The sequence below is a fragment of the Mauremys mutica genome, chromosome 1, assembly GCF_020497125.1.
Source record: "Mauremys mutica isolate MM-2020 ecotype Southern chromosome 1, ASM2049712v1, whole genome shotgun sequence".
NCBI lineage: Eukaryota > Metazoa > Chordata > Testudines > Geoemydidae > Mauremys > Mauremys mutica.
This window is the reverse complement of record NC_059072.1, coordinates 198,321,794-198,347,211: the sequence shown is the minus strand read 5'-3', so window position 1 is coordinate 198,347,211 and position 25,418 is coordinate 198,321,794. Positions and strand designations below refer to the sequence as shown.

At 41.7% G+C, this 25,418-nt stretch overlaps 1 protein-coding gene across 1 annotated transcript in view; it reads right to left on the bottom strand.

The window, feature by feature from the left end:
• Nucleotides 1–8,838: 8,838 nt before the first annotated feature.
• Nucleotides 8,839–25,418, bottom strand: part of HUNK (hormonally up-regulated Neu-associated kinase) — an 81,653-nt gene continuing 65,073 nt past the window's right edge. Inside the window, exons 7-10 of the mRNA XM_044980440.1 lie at nucleotides 23,080–23,248; nucleotides 21,270–21,353; nucleotides 11,889–12,069; nucleotides 8,839–10,683 (exon numbers count right to left, since the gene is read on the bottom strand). Coding sequence (XP_044836375.1) covers nucleotides 10,016–10,683; nucleotides 11,889–12,069; nucleotides 21,270–21,353; nucleotides 23,080–23,248 — 1,102 coding nt within the window. The 3' untranslated portion in view covers nucleotides 8,839–10,015. The remainder of the gene's footprint in view (nucleotides 10,684–11,888; nucleotides 12,070–21,269; nucleotides 21,354–23,079; nucleotides 23,249–25,418) is intronic.

The window sequence follows — 25,418 nt, the reverse complement described above, 5'->3', positions numbered from 1 at the left end:
AATTTGGCCTAAATTCTGCACTGGTGTACACTCCATGAATGTCCATTGACTACCATGGAGCTGAACAGTTTGTGAATCAGGGTGCAATTTGTTCCAGTAGCTTTATAATGTGGATTCCTTTCCTGTGCTTAAAGTGGTCTGAAAAAGGTGGCATGGTCTATCATAAACTGGCGGCAGCAACTTTGGTAAGATAGTGCTTAAAGTGCATCCCTGAGTGACCCAGCTTGGTTTCTTTTCTGAGTCTGCAACCCCTTTCACTTCAAGCACTGGTTTTTCCCGTCTAAACATCAAATCCTTTCCCTTGTGCACAGCCTACCTAAATGAACATATTTTGCACAGGGGAACTCGGTTGGTGATGGAATTCCCAGTTGAAGTCATTCTGCAACCTCTATTACAGCCTCAGAACTCCCATAATTTTAAGAGCAGCAAAGAGTCCTGTGGCACCTTATAGACTAACAGACGTATTGGAGCATGAGCTTTTGTGGGTGAATACCCACTTCATCGGATGCATAATTTTAATGGTACCTATACTCCCTAATCTCACACATGAAAGATTTTTAGTTGGTGGAACTTCATAATTTCTGATCCACTGGCCACACCCTTATCCTGACCTAAATCAACCGCCTTCCCCACATATTACTATACTTTAAGCATCCAATGAAGCACAGCTCCACAGTAGACAAAGTATGTGAATCTCTTTGCACAAGCAGTCTCTGCATCCTAACTTCCCAGCACAGTGGCTCCACATAGCTTTGCTACCTTTAGAGCCATGTGCACCCAGGCAGGGTTGGGCAAGATTTGCCCCTAAGGCTGAACAATTGGTACTAAAATGAACAATAATGACCAGAGAGCATTATCTGGAAGTTAATGACTGGCTGGGAAAGTTCAATGCCCAAGACAAAGCAGAGAGATCGTAACCAAACCACTTCTTAACTGTCAAGAAAACCTCAAGTTGGAGGAGGCAAATCCCATAAAATATTATTTTCCTTTCTTCTATCTGTTGTTCTGACTTTGCTGCGGTGGATGTGAAGGGTTTCTCTGTTAATGACACCAATCTTTTTCTACAAGTTAGTAGCCAGTACAGTAACCAGTGGGAACGCAGAACTTGCATCTTCTGCTGGGTTTATAATATGCCTTAAGATGGATCTTGCTGTGCCTTTGATTTACATAGCCACAACCAAGATATATGGACCTGTCCAGCAAAGCCTGTCATAGGATGGGTTAAAATTAGATCTTTCCACTCAGCACACAGAAAATAAGCTCAAACCAGACAGAGCTACTTCTCTCTTTGCTAATAGAGTCATCAACTAGCAGCGATTTCAGAGTGGCAGGTCATATCCTTATGCCATTTACACTCAGCAATAAATGAAAGGGTTTTTTTTCTTTCCCCTTGGATGCCTGCCTCTCTGGGAGGTGTTACTCGTTAACTTTTCTCTGCTGGCCTCCATTTCTCCCTTAGGCACTACTGATACTGTTAATGTGATGGGTGACTCTTGGTGAGTTACTGACAAGTATGTACACCGTGCCATCTTAAAGTGTGGCTCTACTCTAGAAAGAATCTGTAAAAACAGCATCTTCATACTCATCAGATCATCTCCTTTGTGTATTCAGAGTGCTGCCTTCAGGGACAATTAAATGTTTACTCCCATTGAACTTGCAGAGGTAATGGGTAAGAGTGAGAGTTAGCTGGAGTCTAATCCTTATCAATAAATCCATCAATAAAATTGGCCCTGCCATTGGAATTGTGCAGCCCATTGAAGTCAAGGAGGTTGCTGCACAGATGTAAGAGCTTGGACTGAGGGACCTTTATTACTGCTGCTACAGCATGAGGAGGAAAGAATTCAGTTGGGCTTTCAGATCTCAGGCTGTGTTTGCAAGGCTGGCTTTAGGGAAGTACTTGTAAACAGTGCAGAGTTCATATGGAAATTATTGAGATACATATATGAAACTTGCTTGCCACAATGCCAATTTTAGTCACTGCACAGAGCACTAGAGTCTAATTTGATATCCTCACCTCTGGGACTTACCACCACATAACAGAACAAAACCTTCAGCTCACAATTGGACCTTGCCTTCAGTCCAGCCTCCAGCCTGATCTCAAATGGTCCAGGAACCCTGTCTGCCTGAAGAACTAGCCCCACAGTCAGCTGAAAGCTTACACTAACCACCCACCTAACAATAGAAGAGACACCTATTCTTTCTTCCTTCTCTCATTGCCAAATGTAGTTGATAAACTAACAGCTGGGCAAGTTAGAATGTCGGTTGCAACCCCATCAACATCATTGAAAAAAAAGGATTTAAAATAAAAGCTGGTTTTGTAACTTGTAATTTTGCTGAATGCCTAAGTTACTAAATAAGAAGGCTTACGTGATGCGTGTGGTTATTAAGAAGTTAAGCTTTAAACCGTAAGTAAAAACCCTGAAGATTTTAGCAGTAGCCATGGGGTTCAAAGTAAAATCTAATTAATCCATAAATCACAGCAAATTGGAGGCTTCTACTGAGACAAGTGATTTAAGCAATTTACTTTTGGGGTGGCTGACTTCTCGCTATGGAAAGCACGCTGTGAGAAAGTACTTGTTTCACTTCTATGAAACTGTTTTGCACTATTGTTTTTCTAACTTGGTCTTTGGAATGTAGTATTTGGTAGTGTGTGAGAGAGAAGCTGGGAGAGTTATGATGAAGGCCCTAATTAAAACATTAGCATGGATGACTGTCCCATGTTCATTAAAATATTCTCTGGAGGAGTTTATTCCATAGAATCTTCATGGGACAGCTAGAATTCCAGTGTTCTAGTTCATGGGCTTTTAAAGAGACACTGCACCTATTTTCTTCAAACTAATATATTGATCTTTCAAATGAAAAAAAAATACCTCTCAGTAGACTCTTTTTAACACCCATTGAAGTTGCTTGGGAGTCTTTCCATAGACTGCAGTTGGTATTGGATCAGACTCAGTAAGATCAACTCAGAAATGGATTTGAAAACCCATTTGATCTAATCATTTGAAAATTCATGTCTCAAATGAGCAAAATCTCTTTTTTTCCACTACCCTGTCAGAGATACCAAGAGAGGGGAAACTGTTTATCTTTAGGGCTGTCAATTAATCGCAGTCAACTCACGCGATTAACTCAAAAAAAATTAATCACGATTAAACACAATTTTAACAGCACTGTTAAACAATACCAATTTACATTTATTAAATATTTTGGATGTTTTTCTACATTTTCATATATATTGTATTCTGTGTTGTAACTGAAATCAAAGTGTATATTATTTTTTATTATAAATATTTGCACTGTAAAAATGATAAAATAAATAGTATTTTTCAATTAATCTCATACAAGTAGTGCAGTGCAATCTTTGTCGTGAAAGTGCAATTTATAAATGTAGATTTTTTTTATTACATAACTGCACTCAAAACCAAAACAATGTAAAACTTCAGAACCTACAAATCCACAGTCCTTATTCTTATTCAGTCAATCACTAAGACAAACAAGTTTGTTTACATTGACAGGAGATAATGCTACCCTCTTCTTATTTACAATGTCTCCAGAAAGTGAGAACAGGCATTTGCATGGCACTTTTGTAGCAGACATTGCAAGGTATTTACATGCCAGATATGCTAAACATTCGTATGCCTCTTCAAGCATTCCAGAGGACATGCTTCCATGGTGATGATGCTCCTTAAAAAAATAATCCGTTAATTAAATTTGTTACTGAACTCCTTGGAGGAGAATTGTATGTCCCCTGCTGTTTTACCTGCATTCTGCCATATATTTCATATTATAGCAGTCTTGGATGATGACCCAGCACATATTCATTTTTAAAAACACTTTCACTGAAGATTTGACAAAACACAAAGAAGATACCAGTATGAGAGTTCTAAAGATAGGTACAGCACTCAACCCAAGGTTTAAGAATCTGAAGTGCCTTCCAAAATCTGAGAGGGACAAGATGTGGAGCACGCTTTCAGAAGACTTAAAAGAGCAACATTCCAATGCAGAAACTACAGAACTGGAACCACCAAAAAATAAAATCAACCTTCTGCTGGTAGCATCTGACTCAGATAATGAAAATGAACATACATCGGTTCGCACTGCTTTGGACTGTTATCGAGCAGAACCCATCATCAGCATGGACACATGGTCCCCTGGAATGGTGGTTGAAGCATGAAGGGACATATATATTTTTAGCATATCTGGCATGTAAATATCTTATGACACTGGCTACAACAGTGCCATGAGAACACCTGTTCTCACTTTCAGGTGACACTGTAAACAAGAAGTGGGCAGCATTATCTCCTGCAAATGTAAACAGACTTGTTTGTCTGAACAATTGGCTGAACAAGAAGTAGGACTGAGTGGACTTGTAGGCTCTAAAATTTTACATTGTTTTATGTTTGAATGCAGGTTTATTTTATACATAATTCTACATTTGTAACTCAACTTTCATGATAAAGAGATTGCACTACAAGTACTTGTATTAGGTGAACTGAAAAATATTTTTTTTTACAGTGCAAATACTTGTAATAAAAATAAATATAAAGTGAGCACTGTACACTTCGTTGTAACTGAAATCAATATATTTGAAAATGTAGGAAACATCCAAAAATATTTAAATAAATGGTATTCTAGTATTAGCAGTGTGATTAATCGCAATTAATTTTTTTAATCGTGCAATTAATCATGATTAATTTTTTAATCGCTTCACAGCCCTATTTATCTTACATATAAGTGGGGATTTCTGCATCATATAAAATATTACACACACACTCTCACACACAACCCCCTCTATTAAAAGAACACTATTAAGGTTGAAAAGTCAAGTACTCAAAAGTTAGGAAATGCCAGAATTAAGATTGCCTGCACAACCTCAGTCCCCTTGTTTATATGTATTATGGTACAGCCTTTAATTACATGATCACATACTATTTTTTCCACAGGACCCCTGCCTCATTCAGATTTTGATATTCAAATACAAATTTTGAAATATATTTCTTTATGAACTAAGTCTGCACAATCATTCTGGTACTACTTAGGATCTTAACCTTATTTTTTTAAACAAGCTTTGCAGCTCACCTTTAATCAAGGCAGCTTTCCTTATTCCGTCTCTCTGGGGCATACCATTGCGAAAGCATTAGCAAGCCACAGCAGAGAAAGGCAAATTAATTCCAGGTCATATTTTGCATTCTATCCTTCTGTCCTTTGGAACTGTGTTAATTATAAATAATAGAATGCATAATATTAGAAGGTTCTTTTGCTGCTAAATATTTAAAGGACTCCAAGTGATCTAACCTATCTCCCCCACCCCGCGAGTCTGCAAGTCATCATAGTGAAAGACAATTGTGTGTAATGAAAACATGTCCATGGAAAGATGTGCAAATGATAACCCATTTGTCTTTCAAATCAAATGCTTAAGAAGCTCTGTTGCAGAAAAACTGCTATAAATAATACACTCATTTACTGCCGAGGGAGCACGTTTCTCTCATTGAAAAGAGATATCATTAAATGAACCAGCTCCCAGTATTCCTCTGAATTATCCTTGCTGAGCCTTCAGTCTGAGAGAAGGAAAACAAACAGTCTAAGCAGGGGAGACTTACAGACCATAGGAGTCACAAGTGCTTTATGAATTTGACACACATTGTTATATTTCTGCATACCAAATGATTTATATATTTTATTCCAAAGAACTATGATGACTGTTTAGTAGGAAAAGCAGGTGTCTGCAGCGTACTCAGTAGTTTCATTGTGCTCTGGAGTTGGGATGGCGGGGAAGGAAAACTGACCCGATGAGGAAACTAAAGAAAATGAGCAGCCAGACAGTCAAATTCACCACTGCTGTAAGCAGGAGTAGCTCACTTGAAATAAATGGAGTTGTGCCCAATTCTTGATGAGTTTGGCCAGAAATAAGTAAGGAGTTGATTTGCTCCTGCCTCAAGAGCTCCACTCAGCACAGGAAATGGAGGGAGGAAGGGGGTTGTGGGAGGTTGTCTGTGTCAAGGAGCTAGTTGCAGCTCCCTGATGCTAAGTCACAGCTCCTGCTCCAACACCAAGAAGCAGCAATAAGATGTGCCACTGTCATAAAGTCTTTAATGGCCCCCATGCTAAGTGGTGGCCTACCATTGTGGAACTATGCTCTGCCCTACCCGGGCCTCACCCTTTCCGCCACAAAAAGGCTCCCGTTACCAGCCATAGGTGCAGCCTCAGTTGTCTGTTGGGAATTTGAAGGCAGATTACCTTAGTGGTGCACAGGGGCCATAACCTCTGGCCCACAGATTGGAATCATTTTTTAAATTTGCATTATGCCATGTTATGTCAAGGATAAAGTCTGGAACATCAAGTGTGGAAGTATGGAGGCAATGTTGGCTTTAATAGCAGCGTTTCCTTTAGCACTCATGTTCCCTGCTATTTTAGAATTCATTCCTGGGAGAAAGTGAAGACCAAGTCCCTAAACAGCCTTCTCCACCTTGCTGAATACATCTGACATTTATTGTTATAGATTAGGCGAATCTGGACAAAGTCACCGTACTGTATATTTTCTGCTATGGTGCAAGTTCATTATGGACTTGATGAAAAGCCCTTTGAAATCAATGGAAAATTTTCAACTGATTTCAAAGGGCTTTGGATCAGGCCCTGTGACAAAAAAAATGTTGTGGGAATAACAACCAAAGAAATATTCTGAATGAAATACTAAGTTTGACAGCCAGGCTGTAGGGACCAAACTAGCAAAGTGTTAAGCTTACGCTAACTTTAAGTATGTGGGTAGTCCCACTGATTTACCATCAATGACTCCACGCTCACAGTAGATGCTGATCCAGCAAAGGAGTGCTTGCACACATGCTTAAGTTTAAATCAACAAGACTACCTATGTCAGTCAAGTTAAGCATGTGCTTAATTCGCTTCTTAGTTGAATCAGGGCCTATATGCACCAGTCAACTGCTGGATTTAAAGCAAAAGCTTTTGATGGGTGAAGTTAATGTAAGTGATAATCATCTAGATACCTTCATTTTTTTGTGTAGTGTAGACATTTGCAATGTAAACATTTAGGTGCATATGCTGCTGGGTGGCCTGGCACACAAAATCAGCATTCCGTTGAGATCTTATTTAAAAAGCACATATATTTAATAGTGATAGCAAATACATTCTTTTCTAAAGAATGAGAAAAATGGATCCGTTGTTTTTTCCTGGAATTTACACTACTATAGTTCTGTAACTTTCTTCTGTGGTCACTGCAGACTGATGGTAAACAGCTGCTGGCTAATTTGGGAACATATTTATGCTTACCAATGTAATACTCATATATTCTATATAAATATAATAAAATAATAAAAGATTTAACATTTGTTTTCATTCTGTTACTTACATATATTTACTGTGAGTTCACAAAAATACACTTCTCTTTCCTGTCTCCCCCAATCTTCTATTGGGTTCCAAAGAAACCTGAGTTGATAGTTCAAGTTAGTATTTGCAATGTATTTAGGTACACAAGTCTGAAGCATGCAAAGGATTCTTCTCACTACGCTGGACTTGAATGCAAGCATTTTCATGTTCTCAGTGTAAGTATGTTGTTGTTTTTCTTAAAAAAGATACCTGATGGTTTACACAAATGGCAGTGGTAAAATGGACCCAGAGGATGCACAGGTGCTTGATGAAAATAAAATAGGACACTTTGAAACCCAAGTATCAGAGGGGTAGCTGTGGTAGTCTGGATCTGTAAAAGCAGCAAAGAGTCCTGTGGCACCTTATAGATTAACAGACATTTTGGAGCATGAGCTTTCGTGGGTGAATACCCACTTCATCGGATGCAAGGTATTCACTCACGAAAGCTCATGCTCCAAAACGTCTGTTAGTCTATAAGGTGCCACAGGACACTTTGCTGTTTTTGAAACCCAAAAATGTGTAAAAATGCTTTTAGTTATTTTTAAAAATACCATTTGATCTCTCTGGGAGACATTATATATCTATATATTTTCTAGTGCTGGTCTGACAGCACCAGAGACTTGAAACCTCTGTACATCAAACAGAACAAGGCTCCCTATACTGACCTACCACTTAACTTTAGCTGTGACCTGAACGGCTCAGCTCCAGGGGTAAGAAGGTATTTCTTTCTCCATGCCCATTCAGGTCCTGATCTTCTGTTGGCATTGCCAGCAATGGTTCCCAGTGTGGAGGTTATTTGACGGAGAGGGCTATCTATTGCATCAGTAGGTGGACTAACCATTACCTCATGTCACATAGGCCATCAAGCAGGGGCAATAACTTAGGAGGCAGTGTGGCCTAGAGAATAGGGTGCTGGGTTGGGTGTCAGGTCATCAGATTTCTACTCATGGCTCTGTGCTGACCTACTGTGTGACCAGGGGCACGTCACTTCACCTCGCTGTGCTCCTATTTCCCCTCCCATCCTTTGTCTTTTCAATTTAGATCAAAAGCTCTTCAGAGCGGGTAATGTCTCTCACTATGCTTCTGCACAGAATCTGACACCATGGGGCCCCAGTGTCACCTGGGACCTCTAGTGCTACTGTAATACAAATAATAACTATGGCCAAGAAGATATGGGTTGGATTTAAAATGATGATCTTGAGATGAAGGTCCCCAGATTTCATTACCAATCCCCTGAGCCAATTTTTTTTGCTATTTTTTCTGCCTTGTCTTTTAAAAGAGCATTAGAACCCATTGACTATATGTGGAGGGGTTGGTGGCTACCTGCCACTGACCTGGGTTAGTACTAAAGTTATCAAACAGTCCTGTACACACAACTCATATGCAAGCACAGTACAGACAAACCACAAAATGGTCTTTGGTTAAACCGTCTAAGTTTATAGCAAATGGTTTGCAAAAAAATTAACCAAAAATGTTACCCCCTTTATTCAGATGTATTGTTTACTTAGAAAAAGAATGCCAGTGTGCAGAGTATGTTGCCTGTTAGGAAAGTTAATCTTCACAGCTCAGAATACTACTAAATTTTTGGTACCCACTGCATTACCATCCTTGCAGTCTGAAATGGCACTGGTGTGTCCTTTTAACTCTTTTAAATTTACTGCAGTCTCTCAGAAAAGCCTTCATGTATGATCAATGCTAATTTGCTAAAACAGAAGTTAATGCAATTCTCCCATTACGTCTTCCACAGAATTAGTACAAATACAAAAGTCAGAGGTGACTAGATTGTTTAAATGACCAAGTTGCAGTTTTGACTATTGTTTTATCCACTTGCAGACTTGCAGACTTGTCTTATGAGTCGAGCAGGAAAATGTCAATTTGACCAAACTAGTTTTAAAACAATGTTTCTTTTCCGTAACGTCTCCTACAAAATGAACATTTTCTTTAAGAAAAAGATTCAACTATTATCTAGTTTGTAAGATTAACAGTAAAATCCGCTTTGACAATCAAAGCCTTCACTTGCTCTGAATGTCTAGAACTCAAGCTGTTATCCAACCAAGTTCCCACTGATCTGTTTTTCCTTCTTGATAGAGCCTGTTCTTGAATTAGAAGTGTAGCTCTTGGTCTCAGCAATACAATATCTAGTGTTTTCCTTCTTCTTCAGCAATACTTGTATCAGTACGATATGAGACCAACTGTAGTCTCAATCACAGTTCCTAGCTGGGACCAGCAGTCATGACAGCAGAAAGCCAAGGGCAAGTTTATTAATGCAGGTAACACTGGTGAATCAAGCTGTTATGCTTGCTCTTCTTTTGAAGCTAAAAATCTTAATGTAATACTGGAATATAGCATCTCCTTATGTAGATTTTCAGTAGATCTTTTAAGACACATTTCACTGTAGAGTCAAACCAAATGAATGTCATCTTTGCTAAATTATTTTAACAGCATAAGTGGGGCCTTCTTCTTTCAATTTCAATAACTAGAACCCATCAAAACATTACAAGCAGACTTTTGATTTGCCAGGCTGGCTGCTATAATATATTATATAGGGAGACCAACATGCCTGCAGTTTTCTCTTTTTCTATAACATTTGAAGCCCTAGAAAGCAGCACTGCAAATCCTAGCTTTCAAGAATGTCAGATTAACACTGGCCGTTCACAGCATCTGCTGCATTAAATGAAATCTGTGCTGGATTCATTTGCTGCAACTGAGGCATTCTTGCTTCCAGCGACTTGTCAGTGGTTGACTGCATTGTCTGATTCCTTTTCCGTAACATCTGTCCAATCCCCATCATGGGGAATCTACCTCTGCTTTTAACACAGTTAGGGCTCCCCAAAGGATTGGAGAGATTATTTGAAGCTGGCTGAGTAGGAGACATGACTTCTTCTCTCAAAGGACTTGTCTTTTCTTCAAATGTGAAAGAGACTTGAGTTCCATGAACTGGAGTTTTGGCAGGAGATGCGCTTCCAGGCTGAAGAAGGGGAGACAATGTCCTTTCACTGGAGCTTTTATAACCAAAATTCACTGGTGAACTTAAAATTCTATACTGGTGAGAGGGGGAAATCTGGTCTATTTGGTCCTCTCTATCAACAGATTCAAAAGAATGCACAATATTCAGAATCAAAGGAGCATCCTTTGTCTGACTTCTGATGCTTGCAGACTCTTGCTGAGGAGAATCTTGCCTCTTAAGGAGTCTAGGTGTCCTTGGAAGAGGTGGCTGGATTTCAAGATATTCCAGAGAACAGGAAATGACACAACCGGTCTTGGTTGCCATGGGTTCGTGGTAAGGGCTTAAACCACCAGTAGAATCTACAGAACAAAAGGAAAAGAAATCAGAAAAGTGAATGACATTCTCTAATACTTGCTCTGGCCTAGGGCAGAGGGTGTTTGACCTCACATGCCATAGAAGTTTTAGCAGGCAGGATGGATGCAGCATAAAAACCAAATGGCCCTGCAGCGTATACTCAGTGCAGTGATCAAGGAGCTAATGCTCTGATTTTTATTTTGTACTTACGTGGTTGTTCTGTGGGTTTGTTACCTGCCAGTGATCTCAGTAGCAGGACAAGTGCATTGACTCAGTAAGAAGAGGGTTTGAAATAAGCAATCACATGCTGATGTTTAAATTTATGTGTGTTGCTGTACATAAGGAGATGCTATATTCCAGTATTACATTAAGATTTTTAGCTTCAAAAGAAGAGCAAGCATATGTTTCCACAAACATCTAGGTCTAACCTCTCCCAAACACATTATTCACTCCCTTCTCTCACTGCCGCTCCCCCACAGTACTTGCTCCACGTACACACTATCCCATTTTCCTTATTGAATGCTCTTCTCTTCAATTCCTTTGTCTTGTCACGCCCTGCAGTGCTCCCTCCCACCTATTCTCTCTCCGGCTTGCCTCCCCTCCAGCATGATTAACACTTTTTCTGACCTCTCTCCCTATTCTTACATAATTTGCTTTCTCCCTTTGTTTTTGTTTTGAGGGTTTATTGTGGTTTGGGTTTTCCCTCCCCTTCCCTATTGGCTGGCTGTTTTCCTTCCTTCATCACCCAGTCATTTCCCCCTGTTTTCTCCAGCTGCTCTTGGTTACCAGAACTCTCCTCCTCTGGCTCAGTGGTTGCTTTCCTTGCTTCCTTTTACTCCGCTCCTACTGCATTCCCTGGGCAAGAGAAAGAAATCTCTTTGTCAGGTTCACTCATCTGCTGACCAAACCAGCAGGGTGCTGGGGAGGGTGCTGTTGCTTTTAAAGTGCTGGTATAAAATAAAGGTGATTTTGCACGCATTTATGTGTGTAGAGGAAGGGAGACTTTAAACAAAGCCGTGGCAACTCTATCACAAGGCAAATCAGAAGAGACACAAAACCAAGAGTTCGTGATTATCCAAAATTGTCATTGTGTCTTTCGGGAATTGTGTTTAAAGCATGATTTTTCTGTTCAATCCTCTCTTATTTACAACTTCCTTCTACGTGTGGTAGATAGCGCACGCGCACACACACACACGACTCTTTTACTAACCTTTCTCAGGAACCCCAGTCTTGGTGATTTTTCGCTCTTTCAGCAGTGCCTTGGGGTTCTGTATCTGTGCGATAAGGCAGGAGGAGGGCTGTCTGTAAGAAGGTGAATTTTTCTCTATTTTCTTCGGAAGTGGGCGGTGGAGAAGCTCCCCCTTCTTTTCTTGTTCTTTTTGCTTTTTATCCTTTAAGTTATAAAACAAACAAAAATAGTTTGGTTTATTTTAGAAAGTTTACGTGCCCTAAGAAAAAAACGAAATAAAAGCATCGCTTATCTAGCTGAATTCAAAGATTTAACGGGAATGCATCTGACTACTCAAAATAACTAAATCTTCCGTGTAACATTTTCTTCTGATTTGTTAAACATGATTTCATGGCTCTCGTCCATGTTGAAAACTCATGCAGTGTGAAAATTGTTTTCAGAAACTCAAACAAAAGAAAAGCTCTTTCTTCAGAGGCCACTCGATCCTAGGAGAGCTTGCTGAAGTAAGAACATGCAAGATTTGTGCTCTTTCACATCTGAAATTTGCCTCCAAATTTAAACATAAAAAAAGACCTTTGATTTCTGCTTATTGTATTTCCTCTGACATTTTAAAAGGTGAGCTATGAAGCTTTAAAGAAGTTTAAACTCCCAAGTCATTTGCAGTCTGTCTGGGCACAGACCTGAAGAATATGGACCTGATCCTGCAGATTCAGGGCCTGCTACTCCACTGTCTTGCACCCTGCATAGCCACATACACCTGTGAAAAACGAGTCCAACAGGATGTAAAACACTGCAATTAAAATTTGGTCACATTTTAAAGCTGTTATGGAAAGGTGCCTACACAAGATGAATGAGAGTCGAGAATTAAGTCCGTAGGCTCCAATCCTGCAGTGAACTCTGAGTGTCTGACTGGCACTCACTGCATGACTGGGGCTTTGCCCTTTAAACATGACAGATCCATACATCTTAAAACAAATGATTTTATATCAACTGACAGTGGGGGGTGGGAAACACATACTGAGCTTTAGGACTCAGAAGGTAAGTAAAAACACCCTAATTTTCAAAATTAGGTTTTAAAATGGAAATGAATTAGCATTTTTTAGTTTTACACAAGGGGCTTGATTCTGCAAGGCACAGAGCACCTCCACTCCCTTCATTTTAGTGGAAGCTGCAGATTCTATTTTACCTTGGAAAATCAGGCTTCAGATTTGCAATTCACATTTAGATTGAGTTGCTAGACTGCAAGAATCTTACACTTTCCTAGGAAGACTTTGCCTGGTCCAGTTTTGGACCTGTCTGTTCTTTTTTTTGGGGGGGGGGGTTGGGGTTGGGGTGGAGGGGGCTGGAAAAAAAGTTGTGTGTTGTTTTTAAAGCAACGGTCTTTGTGCTACTATAAACTCTCTGTTTAGCCACCTTTTTTGTTATATTTGATTGAAAAGCCTGTGAAACTACGTGTCTTTTTTTAAGCAAATGCTTCAGAGCTCTTTCCCCATTAAGTCTTTACATATACGTTTTGATAGATAAAATATTAACTAAAAGGGGCCCATCTTAAGATTTTGTTATAAAAAAATCAATGGTATCAGCTGAGCACTCATTTCATTGCCATCCCTACAGTAACAAATCAGTCCCCACATGGAATAGAGGAAAACCAGTTCGGATGAAGAAGCAGAAGTCAGTTTCAAATCTTCTAGGTGCTATTACAACAAACAACTTTGAGACCAACACATTAGGAAACACATTAGGAAAATAGGTGGGCAAAGTCCATTTTAATCATTCCAACGGCTCAGGTACTTCATTGTTGCCCTCCATGGACCATGAAAAGGAGCTCTCAAATTTTTCCCCATGCTCGCTGCCCTTTGAACTTTGGAAGGTTAAATATTCCTGAGGAAGGGCATCAGTGACTCACTCTTTAGGCTTTATGACCTATTACAAAAGCTGTAGAGGAGACGTTTTTAGGGCTGGAGAAGAGATCTTTCTTAGAATCTAAAGCATCTCTGGAAATCTCTACTGAGCAATAAAACCTCTTTCACACAAACTGTGGACTATGTGCAAACGATCAGATTAACTCCTACATGGATAATGCATTGCATGTGGTTTTAGTTGCACAACTCTCATTTGGTCTAGTCTGTCAATTCTTTGAAGCAGATACACCCAGCCTTCTTGCATGTCTGCAAAATACCATGCACACGCATGGCACTATATAAATAATAGATCATAAAAATAAAGTCAATGGGAGTTGTGCAGTTAATTCCCTGCACATCATGTTGAATAGTTACATGAGGCTCTGCAACTATGATGCCAAGCCCAGCAGAAATTGGGGTTCTTTCAGAAGCATTTTTTTAAAGGTACTTGTGAGAAGAGGACCAGATGGTGAAATATCAACACAAAAAGGCCATCAAGACTCTCAACAGCTATTTGGTATTTTGAGGGAAGGATTTGCATTTTGGTTGATACAGCCTCAGCGAGAACATTTCAATACAGCAATTATTTTTAGTCTAGTGGTACAACAGACAGAGCTAAACCAGAACTCTGCCCTACTGTGAAATATGTTCCAAGTGACCCTGACATTATATTACGTTCATGCTGCTGTAACATTTTCATGGAGCAGTAACACAGCTGTCTTGTACAGACTCAAGTACCCCTGTGAAAAGGAAATCCACACATCCTGTGTTATCAGTGAGTTACTTCACTCTGGCTACATGCTGGAAATGGTCTTTTAATTATTTTTAAAATTTATTAGGACTATTTCCTCTAAAAAGGAAAAAAAAAAAAAAAACCTGAGTCCCAAGGTGCCAAATGCCATTATATTTTGAAAAGGAAAGGAAGATTTTCTTCAGAGGAGCTATAAATGTTCAGCCTTCAACATACTGTATACATCCAGCTCACACAATGAAAGAGCTGTACCAGTAAGCTATACTTGGGAATATTTGGCATTACCTCATTCTATGCTATTTCCTGTCCTGACCTCAACCCCAAAATCTCCCCTAATCCCAGCAATAGATTTAAAAGGAAGATAACTGGTGTTTATATTGGCTTTGTCTATTGTTATGATAGGACCACAGCACTAGCTCTCTATGCTAGAATTCCTTTAGCTCCCTCCAAACCTGAATCTGATCATGGCAGCTACTTTGCATGGGGAGCATCACAACCATTCCAGCCTCCACGGATCCTGTGCATGGGGCACCCTTACTTTAGCACGACTGTTCCCAATCCCCTGAGTCATCCCAACACCCCTTCTTGCTTGCCTACACATCTCTGCTAAATATAAATATGAAACAAGCCTTTAAAATACCCTATGCAGGTAGGGAACCTGTATCTTGTAGCACTTTGCACACCAGTTCACAGCACTCTTAGCGACACCACTGCAGAGCTTGCTGCTAACCTCCCCCTTCAATGAGCCCTATGGGAAAGGGGGCTTGCCGTGCTAACAGCTATAGCCTTATTGCAATACTTCCTCACTAGCAATATGAGGCACTACAAGCAACAACCACTATGGCCACAGTCACTTACATTTGCATTTTTTTACATTGCTGCTAAAATGATGTGGAAGAATTTCAGCCAGGTGCTGCACAACCTTAGGAGACGTCTGTATGACATCTCCATGGCAACACAGCTACATCATTTATCTAGGGACTAGTGCTCCCATGTTTCTCTTTGGGGCTGAAAGGCAGACTGAGAGAGATGCTCATACTTGCAGCAGTGGTGGAAGAACACAGTCAAATTGGGAGATCCCGAATAGCCTAATAAAGATTAGTTTGTAAGTAAACCTTTCCTTCTTGAGTGAATAAGGGGACAGACACTGGATATTTCCCAAAGAATCTGAAAAGACACCCAAAGGGTGTCTCCATTACAAAGCATTTGTTAAGAGTCCTTATAGAAACAGGTTTAGTTATAAGCTAGTGATTATTTTTAATTTAGTTTAAGAAGGGAGGGAAGAAGGCTTTCATGTCCACCTTCCAAACAATATCATAGGGCCTTGCCCACAAACAAAAGCTGTACTGTTTTAACTATCCTGGTACTGTAAATTCAATACAGCCCACCTAGTGTGGCCCTAGATATACTGGTATAAAGGTGTATATAGTTATTCCTATGTGGGAAGGTGAAGAAGCTATATCAGTATAACTGCATTCACACTACTAGCTGTATCAGTATAGCTATTCCAGTTAAAAAAACAAAAAAAAACACAAAATAGTTATACTGATATACATAAAAATCTGTCTGCAGACCAGGCTTCAGAAGGAATAAGCAGCGAGCCCTTAGCCATGGGAACGTATACTGCCAAAATTGGCAATCGTGGTAGCAATGTCATTAGTTCTTAATTTTTCTTATAGAAATCATACATCAATTCCCTGGTTGCAATTGACAACGGGGGCTCATATCTGCTCCTTGCAGGTTGAGCTGATGGTTGTGGTTTGGCCTTGTCCTTAGCTGGAGGAATGTAGAGGCCCAAAGTCTGAAGGGTGGTGTTAGAATCCTTCATCCTATGTAGCCTGACATCTGTCTGGTCGGCGAAGAGCGCCTTCCCATCAAACGGGATGTCCTGCATAAGGGACTGGGCCTCCGTCGACAGTCCAGACAGATGTCAGGAGTAGCCACGACGCCCTGCGCATGGAGATTGCCGAAGCCATCGAGCGGGCTGCCATGTCGGCTGCGTCCGACACCGCTTGCAAGGCCGCTTTCGCCGCTGCCCCCTCTTCTAGTAGCGCCTTAAAGTCCTTCCTGTCCCAGTCTGGGAGTTGAGGCTCAAACTTAGGCAGAGACTCCCACAGGTTAAAGTCAATCTGCTCAGTAAGGCCTGGTGGTTAGCTACCCTCAGCTGGAAGCTTGCTGAGGAATAAATCTTTCTACCAAAGGAGTCCAGTTGTCTGGCATCCTTATTCTTGGGAATAGGGGTAGGTTGGCCCTTACGCTCTCTGTGGTTTACCGACTCTACCACAAGCGAGTTACGTGCCGGGTGGGAATATAGGTACTCATGGTCCTTGGCGGGCACAAAGTACTTCCTTTCAGCATTCTTGGAGATTGGCGCCAAGGAGGCAGGACTGGGAGTTTGCCACAGGGTGTTGGAAATGTTGGCGACACCCTGGTGCAGGGGCAGAGCCACACGGCCCAGTGCCGAGGGGGATAACACGTTAAAGAGGGAATCTGAGGGGCCTTCCATTTCCTTGGCCTGCAGCTGAAGGCTGCATGCTACTTGCTTTAGCAGGTCTTGGTGTGCCTTAAAATCCTCCTGAGGGATTGGTGGCAGAGGCACAGTTACGGTGTCGTCCGGTGCTGGGGAAAGAGTCAGCGCGGAGCCATGGGCCTCGGCCGGTACCAGGGGGTCGAGCCCCAGATCAGAGTCCAGGCACGGGTCCACCGACTCGTGGCCCACCGATCTGTCTCTTAGGTGGCCAGATGAGGCTGATGGAGCCTGAGACGCTCTGGCGACCGAGCAGGCCCCCGTCTGGGCGGGCATCTGTAGCCACGGTGCCTACTGGCACCACTGTCCCTACCATGGGGCCCCTTGCCACGGACCCGGCTGAGGGCCCGGTGCCAGTAGCTGTCCCGGCTGAGCCGCGCGGGCCAAGGATGGGAGGCTGGGTGCTGAGGCTGAGGTCACCGTCAAGCGCACGGTCTCACGGGAACGGTATGAGTGGTGGTGCCTGCGATGCCGCCTCCCTCGGGACCTGGACCTCGAAGTCGAGGAACGGTACCCGCCTGAAGAGCTGCTTCGGTACCTATGCCGGTGGCGGGAGCTCGGGTGCCCTGGTGCCAAGGCATCACAAGAGGAATCTTGAGTGCAACGTCTAGTTGAGCGGGAACTGGAACGAGAACAATGCTGCCTATCCCGTTGAGACCGGCTATGGCAGTTGTGTCGCGAAGGGAAACATTCCCGGCGCCTCTCTCAATGCTTGTGTTTGTTGGCAAGTGGCGTAGAGGGTCCCTGAGACTCCCATCCGGGTGGTGACCAGGACAGTCTGGTTGGCGTCAAGGGAGGGCGTGAGCTGCTGGACGACCGGTCGCTGCGCGCTGAACATTGCGGGAGTGTTCCTCGGAGTGGGAACTGCGATCCGCAGGAGCGGCTTGATGGGCTCCCAAAGGAGGTTTGCCCCGGGACCGGGGACCCATCACCAGTTGCGCGCCTGGAACTGGGAGACTCATAATGTCTTTCGCAGACTGCATCGCCTCCGGCATCAACAGCATCCGTACCGGTGGAGAAGTGCGCGCGGATGGGGCCGGGCTGCTCCGCTCAACACGAGTCAGAGTCCTTGAGCCCAGAGAGGACCGTGGGCTGCCCAATGCGGGACCAGCCTCCCCTCTTTCCTTGTCTCGGCGTTGCTGCGAGATAAGGCCCTTTCCCTGCTTCTAGGAGGGGGAAAGGTGCCGGCTAGTAGAGGGTGCCTCACTACGTACCAACGGTGCCGCGGTGGGAGCCGAGTCCATCCAGTGTGCCGCGCTCCCGTAGCCGCACCAGAGTTGGGGCCAACGCCGATTCCATCAAGAGAGCATGGAGTCTAATGTCTCTCTCCTTCTTGGTCCGCGGCTTGAACGACCTGCAGATCTTACAACGTTCACTGATGTGAGTCTCATCCAAACAGCAGAGACACTCAGCGTGCAGGTCGCTCCTAGGCATAGAACGGTGACAGGAGTCACACGACTTGAAGCCTGGGGCACGGGGCATGCTGCGAGCCCACTCTAATACTGAAGTAACAATCCACGAATGGTACCACTAAGGTTGAGAAGAAAAGGCTGCAGCAGAGCTGGAGCACAAAGTTCCGACTACCTTCTCTGGCGGCAAGAAGGAACTGAGGGTCGGGGGAGCGCACGGTCCCCCTTATAGTGCAATATACAGGTGCCACTCCAGGGGTTGTCGCAGTGCTCCCCCAGTATGGGTACTGCTAGGGGAAAAACTTCCGGCACCGGTGCATGTGACGAGCACGCACACCTACTGTGGAATACACATGAGCAATCACTCGAAGAAGAAGCAAATGTACTTCCATTTTAAAAATAACACCAAAACAATCTGTGCGTTTCTATCGCACTATTTGCCAAATAATGTTTCTTTCACTTGTATAGAAATACAAGTGTATGTTCTTATACAATACATTATTATACATATACATATACACAATACACACATGTAAACAATAAGCTAACAGCTAAATTCACATCTCAGAAACACATAAGTGGCTCCCAGTGATTGTACTGGGAACCCAGGTGTATACAGAGAAGAATTTGGTTCTAAAGAGCCCTCAGGAACATCTTGAAATATATTTGATCAATCTATCCACAGCTGATATGTTTTAAATAAAGTATGTGCTCTTTATATAAATAAAATGCAGCACGTGCTTTGCCCTGATACTTCCATCTGGCTTGCAATTCAACTTGTCTATTAAATTGGTAAATGCATTTTTAAAAAAAAACAAACAAAACTAGACACAACATAAATGTGTCCATGTAATTCTGGGTTTGGAAACCATATTTAATAATGCAGTGACCACCACCATCATAACTCTGGAAATCAGATTTAGAAAGAGGTATTGGGAATATTGTAATTTATCTTACGGTTGTTAGATCAAACCTGCATAATACTCGCATCGCTGTAATTCCTCCCTTCGGCAAACAAAGGAAAGGAAAAGAGAATCCTAAAATCAAAGGGGCCCTGATATCTGGAATGGATTCCTTTAAAACCCCGGCAAAAAAGATGGAGACAGGCAACACTTTCTATCTAATGAATGGAAAGTATCGTTGTGACCACTGAGAGGGAACCACTGAATGTAGGCACTCCCCATCAGTCAGCGTCCTCATTTACATGACCCATGTTTTCTATCTCCAGACAGAAGAGTACTAGCAGATTGCAGCACACAACAAAACCAGAGTGGCTTTACCCAATAGGGTTTTTTTACACTCCTAGGTCCCAACACGAGGATGAAGCACAGTTCCTGAGGGCAGAGAACATTTGTACAGTGCCTAGCACAGTGATGTGACTAGGGATTCTAGGCACTACAACAATACAAACAATAAATAATCATCAAAGCCAGTGGTGTGCAATGATAGGCCCAGAGAGGCATTTCTTACACAGAGCTCTCACTGAAGTCTGGATAGTAGGATTGGGCATATAACAGGCTAGCAGTGTTCCTGTGAAACCAGGACTGGCCTGAGGGGCGGGTTATCAGGGCAGCCAACATCCAGGAGTGCCAAATCCCCATTTGTTGTCTTTTCCTTTTGCTTGGTTTTCTTTTTGGGGGTGGGTGGGATGCGGTGGAGAGGAGTATGCAGAATGAAGTGATGAACACCACAGTTTTCTATCCTGGGCAACAAAACACCTAGGGCCGGCCCCGCCTAAATGTTAATTAAACATTGATGCAAAACCAAATATGTTGTGGGTTTGGGATGACATTTTTTGGCTTTTGCTTGCCTAAAACTGCAAGTTTTCTAGCTTTTGTTTTTTTTTATTAAGTCTTGAAAAACTTGAAGAAAAAAAAATCTTCACCAAAATTTTTCATAGGGAAAAATACCCATTTTTCAAACAGCTCTGCTCACAGCCTGTCAATGAACCTGGGCTGAATGCTGTCTAATTTTGGAGTGACATTGCTCAAATGCAGTGAAGGCTGCCACCTTGGGCAAGTTACTTAAGTCCTTGGTTCTTTGGCTTCCTATTTGTACAATGGGGATGATAATACTCCGACATCCCAGAGAGCTCTATTCTTCCTCAGCAGGATACATGCAACACTGATTCCCTTCAATCATGCAACACCGATTGCCTTCAATGGGAGCTACTTGTATCTTGGAGTGGGAGACTAGCCCTCATAAATATTGTGAGGCTTAATTTATAAATTCTTGTGAAGTCCTTGGACAGAAACAGCTAGAAGATGTTGTAGAGGAGCTAAGGTGTTTTTTTTATATCCCTAAGAAAATTTCATACAGCCCCATGCAGCCTGTATTACAGCAGAACATATCTGAGGAGGAACACAATAGCTTTAGTGACTAGCAGTTATTATGAACTCATCAGTGTTGGGAGTGTTCTCAAAGTCAAACTGAGGGGTTCAGAATAGCTGAATGGACAAGTGGAATTCGCTGTCTAGAATATTCACATCCCTAACTTATGTTCTTCACTGTCACTGAGAGTCATATTTAGGCTTACATGTTGGGGGGATTATTCTGACCTTTCTGTCCATTTGTTCTGTGAAAGCAGATCAGTCACTTCTTTTTGTTAATGAAGATGCCCAAACCTCCCTGGTAATTCTTTTGAAATGAGTCATTTTGTAACTTTCTCTCTTGTAAGCAAGTTTCCCTATTTCTCTGGGCTTGGAATTATTTCTGTTTTCCCCCCAGAGCCAGAAACCCAACAATTTTATTCACAATCAGTGGGAAATTCTTAACTTCAGTCCGGTGTTAAAGTATCATCATAAAAAGCTCTACCTCATAGGCATCTTGGATCCCCTTGTATTTTTCTATCTGGTATAGCTGGTTCCTGTAGCAAACATTATCATGGACATCTGACTTCTGTTGAAGAGGGAAAAAAATAATGTGAGATAATTAGAGTCAACGAAACTGATAAACTACAACCTGCTTGGCCAAATTCACTGTGGCTTTCAACAGAGTCGCACCGGCTTATGGCAATGATGGATTTGGCCCATGATATTTAAATATCATTCATGCTGATCTGCAAATGGCCAGCGAGACATCATTATTAAAACATCTGAATGGTCTTTCTAATATAACTATACTCTGAGGAGGAGTGAAGAATCCATGGCCATTCATCAGACAAGGAATCCCTCTGAGATAAAAGAGAAACTAATAAGCTGAAAGGAAAAACCCATAAACCCCTGCACCTTTTAAGCAGCCTTGTAGATGCTTACAGCTTCCTCACTATTTACATCTCAGACCCAGATTGTGCCTCGCTATGCACAGATGCCAAGGGAAGACAGAGTACAAGGCAGTCTCAGCCCCTTGCAGACCCCATACACTTGTGCAGGGGCCACCCATTATGTGGCTACAGAGCACTAAACTACCAGTTTTGAAGTGATAATTAAGATGACCCAGAGAAGTATACACTAATTAAATTCTATTTCCCTATGTTAAGTTCTCCTCACACCTTCTATGGGTCATCTTAATTATCACTTCAAAAGTTTTTTTTCTCCTGCTGATGATAGCTCATCTCAATTGATTAGACTCTTCCTGTTGGTATGCATCCTGCCACCTTTTCATTTTCTCTGTATGCATAAATATCTCCTGTCTGTGTGTTCCATTCTGTGCATCCAAAGAAGTGAGCTGTAGCTCATGAAAGCTCATGCTGAAATAAATTTGTTAGTCTCTAAGGTGCTACAAGTACTCCTGTTCTTTTTCCGAAGGAGACTGACACCAAAGAACAAAGACAAGTGTTTGCAAGAACCCTTGCAAAGTGAAATTGCCAAATTTCACACAACCCTAGTTATAACCTATGTGAGGGAGACCCTGGAGCGGCAACTGCACTGTCAGTCTCTTAAGTCACTTATTGCTCCTCTCATCCCCAGTGTAGACATCTATTGAAGCCAATGGGAGGTTTGTGCAGAAACTGAATGCAGAATATGCAATAACAATTTACACTGCAAGAAACTTGCAATGCAAATTGGACAGCAGGATTTTTGACCCAAGGTCTCATGCAAGAGCTATTTGGTATTAATGCCTTGTGCCATGGGCCAAGAGGGTCAAAAACTAATCAACAAACTCTACATACATATTATTTTTAAGTACAACTTTTATCTTAAAGTTTTCACTTCACAACAAACAAACATATTTTAATGGCTATTCAACTGTCCCCACCTCTCCTGCCAAGAATCACATTATGTTAATGGATGTTTCTTAATAACAGAAGAATTATATCTAAAGAGCATAAACCCGACACAACTCTAGGACAAAAATAAAGCCTTACATGGCAAGGACTTTGCTCCTTCCCAGGAGCCTCTTTGTCCAGTGCCTACATTTGAAAACCATGTACATACAACCTACAAGCAATTCTTTCCCATGCATGGGAACTCTGATCTGAATTAATGTTATCTATTTACCAGCATTATCTCCCTTTCACAACTAATGTTATATGAACAGTGAATCTCAAGGGGCTACACTTCACTAAGTTAAAGACTCAGAATCAAATGTCAGTGTGTGGGACAAATGTTGTATATTACAGCACTCTTTTTATATTTATTATTATTGTTGTTGTCTTAAGGAATCAGTATCAAGCAATACTTACTCTCAGGCCTGTCAAATAGCGCTCTAGTTTCTTATTAAGGAGAAAGTAGATGGCGAGAGTGTTGCTTGCCCGATTAGAGAGGACAGTGTTGATCACATCGCTGTTCTTGTAGCCCAGCTTTTCAGTCATATGGAGCAGCACACTTTGGCTGAGGTCTTCTAGGTGAATTCTACACAAAAAGAGACCAAACCAATTATTCTTACAACCCTCCAGATGAGACCTTAGAATGCTTGTTAGCAATGAGGACACCTGCAGAGTATGCACTAGAGATCTGAAGGCCATTATATAGCTAAGTAATGCAAACATGACTAGCCTTACATTCTTGTGAAGGTAGCTCTAGTTCAAAAAGCAGCCAAAAATTATTTTAGCGATAAAGAATACCTTCTGATACTTTAACTCCGCATACCCTCTGTACTCAGGGATTTGGGATGCAGTTTTCTATGTGGCTTTCAGCCCTACCACCCTATGCTGTGTTCCATTCAGATATGACAAACTAAAAAAGGTCAAGGCTAGTTACTACTTGGATGGTAGACTGCCAAGGAACAGCTACAGTATGCGCTGCAGGAAGTGACATTGATCATTAAATAGATGGCATTCTTCCCTCCGAGTCAATAGTGAACCAATGGCCCAGCACGGTGTTAAGAGGCACTGCAGTGCTGCAGATGCCACAGTTCGATTAAGACATAAAACCCAAGGTCTTGACCACTGTAGTTATTAAACATCCCCTGGCTCCTTTTGGAGGAGAAGAGCTAAAATCCAACTCAGCTAGCTACATTCTGCTTACCTATATGTTTCTGTTCTTTCCATCTTCATCTGCTATTGTTAACCGTTGCTTGGGTGTTTCTCCTTGCATTAAGTAGCTAGCTAGAGTGTTTCATCCCACAGATCGGTGTATTTCAATGAAGTGAGCTATATGTAACATTTCTATAGCAGTTTGTTAAATGTGTAGAAGTGCTTTGAGGTGGAAGGCACCACAGAAAGCTAAGTTACACATAAAATATGCGTGTGTTTGCGCACGCTCTCAATAATGGACTCATCTGAGTTGAGGAATGGATAGCAATAGCCTTGTGCAGTTATAACAGTGCCTTTAACAGTGCATTGGAAGGTCAGATTTTCCAAAGAGCTCATTTAGGCTTCTAAATGAATTGGCCAGACTTCCAGGTGTGCCCAGCACTCAATAGCTCCCATTATTTTCAAAAATAATTGTTTTTAAAAAAAGATATTCCTTGTTCTCAGTAGCTATTTTAGCCACTTATTTAGGTGCCTTACTAAGAACTGCTGGGTGATGAGCTTTTGAAAAAATCTGACCTCTACTTTTAAAAGGTTCATCATTTCCCATCTCGCCCCCTGCATCGCTATTTTTCAGCCGTTACTGCACGTGAGATGGGGCTGTCCATAGCAGGACTCTAAATAATATTCAAAATCGAGTCTGGTAAATCTTGACTAGCAAATGTTTCCCTTTGTTCACTATGCTTATTAAAATTCATTTTGTACTAAGGGATTGCTTTTAGGGTTTTTTTTTAAAGAAGTTAATAGGCAAGCTGTATCTGCTGCTGTATGGGAAGTGTAAGTCTGCCTTCTGGATAGCAAAAAGAACCCAGGTAATTGTTGTTGGAAGTATTCTGTAAAATGCCAAGTATTTTTTGTTGTCAGAGAACTTCTTTAATAAAAGCAAGCTTTGAAAAAGCCAGGGAGAATTATTTTATGAGAAATCTCCTGTATCTCAGTTTTACATCCTCCCCCCATCCACTCCTTCTACCGACTCCCTATCTAAGAAGCATTTAGTGATGCCCATAAAAGGACAGAAGGGGTACCCGTGAGTACAATACATTGCTTTTTGTTAGTTCAATACAAATAGTGGTTGGGATGAGAGTGGAGATTTCTTGGTGATTAAGTGGTGGATAAGAACTATGGTGTATATCCTGCTCACACACTCTGGCATACATCCAGAGGAACTCTTTCAAAGTTGAATTTAATTATGTTACTCCAAATTTACACCAATTCAAATGAAAGCAAAATATGGCCCTAAATATTTACAATCAAGAGGATTTTTCTTATCACACTATAGTATAGCAACTTGCAGGTAGGTCAAGTTTGGGACCTAAGCTAGTTAAGAACAAAAAAGCACTATAGCCCAAAGATAGAAAGGCAATAATCTACATGACTATCGAACTCAACTGACTTCAGCACAAAAAGTGGGTTAAAATACATCTGGGTCTAATTTTCTGATTTTTCAGAGAGGCGGGTGATGAGAAAAACTGATTTTGTACATACAGTAGAACCACAGAGTTACAAACACCTTGGGAATGGATGTCGTTCATAACTCTGAAATGTTTGTA